Below are 11,609 nucleotides of genomic sequence, written 5' to 3'. Positions count from 1 at the left end.
TTCATGTAGCGTTTCACTCTATCTACGTCATCTCTGTTGTTGTAAACCTGAATAAAAAAAACAGTCGTACTTGCAGGTCCCGGAGTAATGGACAATTAAACACTGGAAAGAGTTGAGTTCATTGTGCCAAGCACGAGGTTTTGCTAGTGCTAGCACGTTGTTATTTATTAGCCTATGGTGTCCAAACAAACACTTTCTCAGGGTTTTTGAGTTCGAGAGACCGGTTCTTGTGTGCTTTTAGTCGGAACAATAACAAGTGTGGGATGATTTATAGAAGTGTCATGTGTAATTGTGCTAAATTGTTATTTGCTCAAGACGTGGAACTTAAATTAATGACAACTATGTTTTTGCAATCAGTCTTGCTCAACATCTCGTGAAAGTCCATTTGAATTAAAAGAAAAAAGGAAGTCTTACGAGTTTAAATGGTAAAGATTTTTAATTAGTTCATAAATATTTCTTTTTTTAATTCAGCATACAAAAATGATAGTATGTACATCCACAGATAAGTGGTTCACGACTCTTTACGGCCATAATAGGTGACCCACATATTCTGTTCACATGCTCGGAGAGGTTTGGCATTTGAAAGTCTGCATTTTTTTTACGTTGGGTAAAATTGTAACAAGGCACAACACATACAGTCCAGTCCAATGTCCTTGTTGATATAGGTGGAATAAATACAGATATTCTCCCCCTAGAGTAGAAGTAACCAACCAACAGATGGAAGCCATTGTAAGTTCCTCATTGAAAAGCCACATTTGAAATTCCCTTTGCGTAATCAGCACTTTCTTTATCTCGTCAGTCTATTAAACAGTCTTAACTGGTGAAAATCAAGTACCATCTGAGCATTGAGGTCTGAATCCCTTACAACTTGGAATGTGGAATCCTCTGGAACGTCATGCGATTCCGAAGGTTCTATGAAGAGTCATGAAAATCAATGCCAAAAACTGGGAAAATGTACCTTTTAAAAAAAATTCAAATAAACGAACCCAAGAATTGTGTAACAAAATAGACTTTTAAGATCTGGATAAAGGAGCATATGTTTTTATGTTTAAAAAAAAAGATGAGGAATAATAATCCTCTTGAGGACGGTGAGCTGGGTGCTTTTGACAAAAACCATGTTCATTTGTGCACTAAAAAAATAAAGTCCATCTTCTGAGTTTATAAAAGTTCATAAAGCCAAAAATAAACCATGTCTTCTCAAAAGCATATAAGATGGAAACGCGTAAGACAAAAGAAAGCCTCATTGGTAACATGCTTTGGTTATTTGTGGCCAACTAAGTCATGTAGACAAAGGTTATGATCCACACCCAGGCTGAATATATCTAGAACGGAACCAAGTCTTGAAATTTTCAGCTCGTTCAACCACAAAGTCTGGGAATTTCGAATGAGAATTCTGTCCAGTTCTGTTGCAATGAGTAGAGCGCATTCCAGATCTCCTTTATATTAGTTTAGCTGAGAATAGGTACATGTGAAGGGGATCAGGACAATTGTCAGCGGTGACCGCAGAGATGGAGAGCCGACTCATTTGCACACGTATTTCTCCACTGTCCTCTCACACTTCTTGCACGTGACGTAGCAGCACCAGTGGTATTTGCAGTGGCACCGCTCCACCACTCTCTCTGAGTATGGGTTGTAGCCTCTGCCGCAGCACATCAGATCACAGCTGTCACTTCCGCTGGAGGTTTTATTGCACTGCCTGCAGAAGAAAGAGACAAAAATATCTTTATAGTACATGCTGTATCACCAACAAACATAATAAAAACATTATTGCTGTTATTGGTTTGGCAACAAAAATCACTCATAAGGAAGGCATTTTTAGGGGACTTTTACATATTATTTAAGGGACATATTCATAATGACTGACATTTCTTTTTTTACAGGCTGTCTTAAAAACAATAATAAAACACATGCAAATATGTGTAAAAAATAAGTTTATAGAAATAAATTTTCCATTATTATTATTATTATTTTAAAGATAAAACATTTAATAAAACATTTTTAATCAGCAATTCATATCGAGGAATACGGTTTCTATGATTTTATGGTTTTGATAAAATAGTATATTTGTATTGTAAAATGATAAAATATATAAATATATTTTACAATAAATAAAAAGTTCTAAAAAGTCCATTTAAATTTATTTGACATCAACACTTTTCAATAATGAAGATGTATATTTTTTATAGAAAAATCTGTGAAAATATTTTCTTTACATTTTTATTTTGTTTGTTTTTTCTTCATATTTTTGATCAAATAGTACACTTTTAACACCTTTCTATAATGAGTGACTGATCAGTTTTTATAGAAATATCTGAATAAATCTTTTCTACATGTATCTATTATAATTTTTTTATTTTAAAAATATGAAACAGACAATTTTCTAACATTCAAAAAATTAGAATTTTTAATATTATATATATATATATATATATATATATATATATATATATATATATATATATATATATATATATATATATATATATATATATATATATTTAAAATTCAATATTGAGCGGGAAAAAAAATATTTAAGTACTAAATATGTACACACACACACACACACACACACACACATAATAATTGACTAGTCCTAATCTAAAGTACCTAATCTAAACTGTTTTGTATATGGAATTTCAAAAACATGTCTTTAAAAATACATTCACACAAATAGATGACCAAGCATTTCTGTGTGACCATAAGAGAAATTACTAAACACAAGCATCTTTTCAAACCAAGGTAAACATTTAGCCCAAACACATATTAAACCAACAGCACTAAACCTTCTTATAACTCGTTTTAAGACCCAGATGATTCGTACCCCGGGAACATTTTCTCTTGCATTTAAGTGGATCCTGCAGACACCCTCATGTACTGAAGCCTGAGGCATCTTGAGCATTGAACATCTCTGTCATAAATCACGCTCCATACACTAGGGGTCGGCCTGTGTGTAGCCCTCTCAGTGTAAGTGCATTGTTTTATAATTGTGTGGTGTTAATGCTCAGGGTGCTGAGAGACAGACAAGAGGGGATGGCTACTACAGAACGAGAGAGAGAGAGAGAGAGAGAGAGGAGAAGAATGCTGTTATTTAAAACTAAAGTAAAAGTCTCTCCCAGGTCAATGCTGAAAGGGCAGGAAGTAAGGTAAATATGCTTTAAGACTCAATGAGTATCATATGTTCGGCTGACCTGCACCAATGTAGAGATATGTAGTAAAAAGGTTTATAATTCATTAATACACCTTAAATTAAATAAGAAAAAAGTCCAAATTTAGTACATTTTGCTTCCAAACTCCTGATGTCTCTAAAATGATCAGGTTTTACCATCAGTTTAACAATTTAGCAGCTGTGAGCAGAACTTTACGTTTCATTCCAAAGTGAAAACACATTTTAAAACATCTTTTAAACAGCGCTCACTCACTTCAAGATTGTTTCTTGTTTCTTTAGCGATACCGATCATCTCTAAGCCTCGGGGATGTTGTTCTGTCTGAACTTCTAATGCGCCAATTTCATTAATAGCAGTCTTGCGGCTCACAAAGCATGTAACTTCAGATAAGATGTGTTCAGGGCTGCACTGAGCATGTCATTTGGTCTCTCCCCATCTCTCATCGCCAAATCAGATTAGAGAAGCCATCTCTGCAGGTCTAGTTAGGGTAACACTCACGGCTCATTATCTTAAGACTCTTTAAATCACAAAGAGAGGATGTGCAATAATTGCAGCTTCCTGACTTCATGGGTGTATTTCAAAAAAAAAAAAAAAAAAAAAAACGGGTCACGTTTCATCACAACATTAAATAAAAAAGAAAAACTGAAAGAAATGTTGACATTTCAATATCAAATTATGTAGTTCTATTTTCTTAATGTGCTTAATTATTATCAGAACAACAATTATAAAAAATTAAGCACATTCTCATTATAGAAAAATTATAAAAACTTAGGATGTGCAAAAAATAAAATAAAAGAAAAAAATTGTGTCTTCAGGTGTATTCAGGTAAAACACAATTTTATAGAAAAAAAATCTGTAATTTATCTTAAATTTAAGTTAAATATTTGCCATTATATTTTATCAGCACTTTGCATATTGAAGAAATATATTTTGGTGGTCCGGAAATTTCTTGCAGAAAATCTGTGGAAATATGTTTTCTATATTTTAAATAATTAAAATGTTTTGATAAAATATATTAGTAAATAATATGCAATAATATATTTTCATGAAAATTGCATTGCCATAATTTGTTTGGATATTTGACTCGTAATTAACATATAATAATTTTATATTTCCCATTACCTATATTTTTACTACAGCAGCTTTTTTATTTTAATAAAAAAAAAAAATCCAATGCTTTCTCTCTTTTGCTATATATATATAAACACACAAACACACATGCACTCACATTATTATAAGCATTACAGCAATAAGAACGATTTTCCCCCAATGGGGAGTGTGCTAAGTTGTCACAAAAATAATGTCACAGTGCAAACATTTTCTTCAGGCAAAACATATTTACTTCATACTTTCTGCTGATTTTGGGGTAAAATATGACCTTGATTTCTTCACAGGGTTCATGAAATAGATTCCCCCTCGTTGTATGGTATAATTATAATAATTGACATCAAAACATAACACAATTTTCATCTGAAGACAGCAGGTGTTTTAAAGACAGGTATGAGGTGATGGGATAAACAGAGGTGCTGAACCCCTTACATACCAGAGACCACCACTAACATGTGCGACACACATTGACGTTCTCTATTGATTACAAAACACACTAAAAACACACTAAGGCTGAGGATGCATCCTATATGTTGAGTGCACCTGACATATCGCATGTCTCTAGGTTATCAGCGCACTAACCTATAATACCTATAAAAACCTAAACGCTTATGATGTTCAACTGAAAAAGTCATAGACATTAATGTATTTTATTGTTTTTGAAGCTATAGTTAGGACTGTGTATTGCTGAAAATTCATGTCATATGAACCAATAGTTCCTCAAAGCTTAGCCAAAAAAAGCAACACAGGCCACATTTAAAGTCAAACATAACAAAAGTGAGGAAGCTGAGGTTATTCCATTCATACCTAAATCTACACCTGTGTCTTCACTGATAAAGCAATAGGAAATAAGCAGGGAGAATTCATTGTTGGCTAATCTGTGTGTGCAGAGCTGCTATCAACTGAGAGCTCTTAGCTCTGTGAACGGCAGCATTGCTCCCAGACAGACTGTGATAAGAGTAAAGACGACACAGTCACTCTGGACATGTCAGAGACACGCGTGTACACACACACACAGTCTGGCTTTAACAAGCTTTTTTTTTAAGGCAAAATAGTGCCACAACAGGAGGCATCTCATAGTGCCAATTAAAAACATCTCATGACATGATCATTATGTTTAGAGACAACCTGCCATGTTAAAATAGTTTTTAATATGTGGAACAGTTTGTTATTCTGGTCAGTGACCAATCAAAGTTGAAAACAAGGCTTTTAAAGCAAGTTAAATTTGATTGAGGTTGGTGTAAATGTTTACAAATGTTTTCATTTTCAATCATCGCCATCAATTACTGTGTTTGTTCCTACTACAAATGATTTGTGTTCATTCACATAAATGGAATATTTAATAAAAAAGAAAAAATAATAATTAATGAAATAAAATAAATATTTGTAATTTTTTTTTTTTTTTTTTTTGCATTAGGGCCTGTGAAAATATCGTCAGGGAATTTTTAAACCTAGCCTGTCTGGGCTAGCAAAAAAAAAAGAAGTCCTTATTGTTGAGCATTTAAGTATGTAATATGTTAATTAGTTAGTCTTACCTGTCCTGAGTACCAAAAGAGCCCAACTTGTCATTCCTCATGCAATAATCCGGTGAACTCTGCAGATAAACCAGCTCATTCTCTCGGACTGGCCGGATGTCGATATCTTTGGGGACGAGTTGTTTGCGTGTGCCCATGGGCCGATGAACCACTTTAGTGGCTGACAAATACTTGGTCTTTAGGTCCATGGCGATGTCCTTCAGGTCCTGCAGGCCTCTCCAACAGGTCCGAATGGAGCAAGAACCAGAAACACCATGGCATTTGCACTTCATAACCAGAGAATCTCGCAAAGCCTGCGCAGGGGGGAAAAGTGGAATGGATTCAGATGAAGACAATTAAAATAATACCATTTTGACAGTCTATGCAGGGAATGCAACATAAGTGAATTTGAACAGCTTTTGCTCATTACACATCATGTATCAAATGAAGAAAAAAACTTTGAAATCCAATCAAACTCAAATGCAATAGCCCATTTTAATTATAAATGTGGTTTGAGTCAGACTCATGTGATTTTGGTTTTGTATTGAATTGATGCCACATGGTTTCTGTGAGGCACCGCTTACCTGTCTGCCCACTTCACTATTGTGAAGATGCATCAGCTTGTTGGCATTTGAGCCTGACTTCTTCATCTTCATGGGGGCATCAGAAAACTTGGAGCCCATGAGGAGACCATAATGCAGGTTATCAGCACAGCCGCCCCATCTGTACCCAGGCTCTGGTATTTCTCCTGGAATCGGACCGCATGAGCACAGCCTCAGGTCTCCGGATGTGCATGCCCGTGCTATAGTGTGACTTATAGCAGCTGCGGAGAGCGCATATACAAATGCAGATTCCCTCGTTCCTAAAAGACAAAAAAAAAAGATTAAATTTATAGTTGCTTATATAAAAAGATAATGTGAATTCTGAATACTTTAACTGACTTTTTACCCCTACAAAAAAGCAAAGCAACATGAGAAACCCGTCAGTACACAGTATGAAAGGATAATGGCGGAGATTATCGAACTGTTCTCACAGTGCACATATGTCATGACAAGATAATAGGTGTAGAAACAAGAGAGGCTCAACTTGACCCTGTACAAGGTACATCAAAGGCCGTCTCCTTAGCGGTGCACTTACGAGAGGCAGGAGTGTTTTAACTCCTGACAAATGCGAACGGTCTGCAGGGAAGGACGTCATACAGTTCTCTAAAACTTCAACAAGATTTAGTTTGACCATCTCTGGCATTTGGATCGAACTAAAAGCTAGTAATAAAAAAAATAGGGTGGATGATTAAGCCACCCGTCAAAGTGTAGCATGCAAGTCTCACCGCTGTGTGGAAATTCAAGACGTGACGCCGCATCGTTAATCCATGGGGAAAAAAACTATCTTTTTTGGGACTATTTTATTTAATTGATTTCATATTTCTTTAATTGGTTCACAGCTGAAAATCACATCTGTGCTGCAGGGGTCGGACGCAGGGTAAAACCGTAGGCTTCAAATGACTGTGAAACCAGGAAAAAAGGCAATTCTCTGTCCATTACTGACTAACTCGCTCAATAGCATCTCTCAATGAATAGAATGGATCCTATTGTGTGTCCTCACAGTAAACGCTGCTCCTCCGTGAAGCCTCTCATCAAACGGACCATGAGAAGGAAGAGTGACGCGCAAGAATTTTGCTGGCCGGAGGTTTCCGGGTGGTTAGGGCTAAGATTGCTTTTATCATGCAGCGAGGCACTTAAATTGCTGAATTGTAGCATTTACCTGGCATAGTCTGCATTAGAGTGTTTAGAGATCACTGTAGGCTGCTTTTTAAACCATTTCCCTCATAAAGAGTTAGATGGGTTCCTCAGACCTATTAAGGCCTGAATGGAAACCACACTTGGGTATAAAGAGAGGTGTGCGGTTGCCTTGAAGGGGCTGGCAATGGACGGACAGCGGCCCTTTCGTGAATTTAGGACTTGCTGTGCCTAAACAGAACATCTGTGGATAGATTTCAGAAACTTCAACTGGAAATAAATCCTCTTTGGACATGATTTTCCTCTGTATCTCACCTCGTTCCAGGTCCGGGAGGAATTTTGGAGCGTCAATGGAGGAACAGTTCCAGCGCATGTCTGTGAAGGTCTTTTGGCAGACCTTTTTAACCTCCCGTGCTGCTTGGATGATGGTTTGCATGAGTTCCAGGTTACTCCTACAGAGCTGAGCCTGAGAGGAGATGAGGCCAGGCAACATCTTGCAGTGCTGGGTCTTGTTGATGTGCTGTGTGGTCTGAGATAGCGACCTAGATGAGGAAACGCATATGTTTCAATGAACACTGGATGTCTGTGAACTGTGTGCATTGATATAAATGTCTTTTGAGTTGTAGAAATTTAATCAACTTTTAGTTAAACAGACACTTGAAATACTCATTAAAATGTTTGGTGGTGTGAAAAGTGATCAAAATATTTGTGGCAAGTCTTGAATTTAAAGTGACTAAATGAAGCATAGTCAAATAAACATGGTTAAAGCCAACTCTAAAATATTAGGAGTAACATCAACGGTTTAAATACGTTTGCGAAAGCGTTCTCGCACGCATTTAGGCTGCGGGCTAAAATCGTTCAGTGTCTCACACAAAGGCATGCAAACAACAACCCATTCCCAGAGATAATCAATCAAGATTAGACCAAAATGGAAGAAGAGTATTTCTGCATCGCTTGGAAGCAAGAAAAGGCACCAAAAAGCAATTGCCAATGGAAAAAATGTTGTTTATCTGAAAAATGCTTTGGTTATAGCTAAACGTTTAGAGAATGTTCCATGTTGCTGTCGGACAATGCCAGAGGAATTTTTGCAAGCTTAACTCATAGAAGAAAATGCAAATCATACACTTTATCTTAGAAATCATCTTTAGAGATGAAAAGAAAATATTAATTTCAGTAAGACTTTGTAGTGAAACCTTTCCGAATTGAAACATTGCTTTTTATGATTACTTCTCTTTTCCTACAATGCACACGTCTCACTATTCGTGAGAACCAACTAATGCCCGCTCTACCTTTGCCTGTTTCAGATTAGGGGCCGCCACTTTATGTTCCATGATATGCTGTGACTGACAGACCCCTGTCTTAACCTCCGCACACACACACACACGTATACACTCTCCGTCTTTGTTATCCAGGGAACACAGGTGTTTATGGCGGCATCTGTTTTGCATTTCTTGCCATTCAATATCAAGACTGTGGATATCAAATTGTAGATCCATTTTTTTTTTTACCAAGCAAACATCTTTTCCCAGGTTAATTTTTTTTTTAAATTGTAGATGATGTGAAAAATCAGTCAGCTTGAAAAACTTCTTGAATGCATTTTAAACAGTTTTGGTATAAATAAAGAATAAAGAGCAACTCACAGCCATCTGATTCCTGTGCACTGCTGGGACAGGAGCAGGAATGTAAGGAGACAGAGCGGGAGTGAAGGGAAGGTTCGCTTCATGCTTTACAATAAGATCAAGCTCAATCAGAAGACACTGATGCAGGTGCTCGCTGACCCCACTGCTTCTTGACACACTTATAATTAACAGCCAAAATCCATGGCACTTATTCCTTATTTCCGTCCCTCTCCTGCTTGGAAAAAATTAAATCAGATTTAGATTAAATAGATCACATGCAGCAGACCCTATGTTCATGTTATACTCTGATGATTACTAATGTGCACCAGACATACTTTGAAAAAAAAAATATATATTTTTAAATATAAAAAAGTATTTAAAAAATATATTTACTATTGCTTCAGTATATTTAAGTTCTGTATTGTTATTATGTTATTCTATTGCATTACTGTATCACTTTCGTTATTAAGGATTTAATATCACTTAAATAAAAAATTGTATTTATTTATTTGTATTATTATTATTTTTGGTTTTGTATCTCCTTGTGACAAGAAAACACTGAAAAAACTGCTAATTTAAAAGTGATTAGAAAAGCACAATGTTTTATTAAAAAATATCAGTGTTTTAGTACTCTGCATGCAAATTTCTGAAATATAGGTGTGGCAGTATTTTGAATGTTATCAAATGTTCTCCGATTATTCTAGGAGGGCAATAAACAGTTACTAGCTCCCAGTGGACAGACTGTCTGGCCTCTGGCATGATGCTTTCACATACAGACAGTGATTGTCCAGATTGCAGAGAGCTAGCATTTTTTTCTTCTTCTTTTCCTTCTGGCTATAGACCTACACCCAGAAAACTATACATTAAAAGTGCAATTACTATTACAAACGCAAATGACAATACTTATTGTACTTATTACATTTAAAATGTTTTCTGCTGTTGAACTAACCACTATAATTTCAACTGTAATAATTTCTATAATTCTATTTTCAGTCGTTTTCATCAATAACAAAATTTAATGTGCAGATTGTAACTTTTACACTACATTGATTTTACTAACAAAATTTAAGCAGCAACTAAATGTTTCTTATTTTCAGTTGTAATGCGCTCTTTTTAAGTGAACTAAATATAAACAAATACAGTGTAGTTTATATCCTATGCATTATCTATACCCTAATTTAGATACCATCGTATGGCCAGCCATACGCAATCCAAATATTTTAATATTTCTTCAGCCCTCTTATACAGCCTATGTATAATTAAACAAATCTCCATATGATATATAAATAACAGATATATATTTAGAGATATGAGCGATTAACTTTTATTGTGTGTAGATGCAAAAGCAATAAAACAGCTGTTTCACTCTTGCAGGCTGCGATTTCTCTAATATTGCACTTTATCTTTTATCTATTGTGTTTCTTTTTCTTTTTCTTTTTTACCTTGGGAGGAAACGAGGTGATTAAAATGTAACTATTTCACTCGATATAATTAGCTGGTCTACTATGCAGATTATTTCCCTGTCAATTGACTTTAAACTGCAATAGGGATGATATTTAAAAGCTAAAACATCTTTATAAGTAAATTGAGATACGCAATCTCCAAGTTAAGAAAGGGTAAGTTAAGAAACTTTGCGCACAATAAATGGTAAAGCACTGTCATCCTTACCTTTATCAAACGGAGACTGAAGCCAAAAAAATGTCCAAAGTAATCCAAAAGTGTGTTTTATTTAAATCCAGCCAAAATTCTCTAGCCAAAGGTCTAAATGTGGGTTAATCCGTTTTTGTAAAGTCCAACTGAAAAAGCATCGTGCAACAGTCCACTGATAAAGAGATGTGTGTTGATTTTGCAGTGCGGTGTTGGTCGCGCGCTGGAATCTGCTGGACTGACGCTGCAGACGGAGCTCGAGAGTATATGAGCCCGCGCGCCACTTTGATCTCGCGCTGATGTCAGGGGCCATTAGCATAACAAAGTGGTTAAGGTTTCCAAGCCAAAAAAAAAACGTTGAAAATATGATCAGTGACAGTCCGACATCTCTCTACTTTTGAAAAGGAATTTCAACTTTTTTTTTAAAGGCTATTTTCATTCTGGGTTAGTAGTCGAAAAGGTGCGGTTTGTGTCCCTCATGAATAGCCTATGTGTGTACAAGATGAGTTTGAAAAATCAACACAAACTCTGTTACTGTTATATTGTAGGCAATTATTATTTTTTTATTTTTTTTAGTATTACCTCTTCTGTTTCCAACTTATTCCAACACACACATTTCAGTGGAAAAATATATTTGTATTTATTCTATAAATAACTTTAGATTTGGTTAGAATAAAAAAAAACTGTTGTTTGTGTATAACTATGCTCTATTAAAATAATTTACAATTCCATAAATGCATAATGACATCATCATCCTTTCAGGATGTGAACTCAAGGACAAAGGTGTGATATTAGCACTTCATCATAGATTTTGTCAGTAGG

At 35.5% G+C, this 11,609-nt stretch overlaps 1 protein-coding gene across 2 annotated transcripts; it reads right to left on the bottom strand.

The window, feature by feature from the left end:
* Positions 1-417: 417 nt before the first annotated feature.
* wnt11 (wingless-type MMTV integration site family, member 11) lies at positions 418-11,046 on the bottom strand. 2 transcript variants are annotated; one of them, XM_026273807.1, is made up of 6 exons: positions 10,809-11,046; positions 9,162-9,375; positions 7,837-8,063; positions 6,370-6,647; positions 5,807-6,099; positions 418-1,696 (listed from the first exon to the last, which is right to left on the bottom strand). In XM_026273807.1, the coding sequence occupies exons 2-6, from the start codon at positions 9,242-9,244 to the stop codon at positions 1,522-1,524; spliced, it is 1,056 nt and encodes a 351-aa protein (XP_026129592.1). In that variant the 5' UTR covers positions 9,245-9,375; positions 10,809-11,046; the 3' UTR covers positions 418-1,521. The 2 variants fall into 2 exon arrangements, with proteins under 2 accessions (XP_026129592.1, XP_026129591.1); XM_026273806.1 differs by having other exon boundaries at positions 9,162-9,372; positions 10,809-11,045.
* Between the last annotated feature and the right edge of the window lie 563 nt (positions 11,047-11,609).

Source organism: Carassius auratus, chromosome 10 (genome assembly GCF_003368295.1).
Source record: "Carassius auratus strain Wakin chromosome 10, ASM336829v1, whole genome shotgun sequence".
NCBI lineage: Eukaryota > Metazoa > Chordata > Actinopteri > Cypriniformes > Cyprinidae > Carassius > Carassius auratus.
This window is presented reverse-complemented; position numbering and strand designations above follow the sequence as displayed.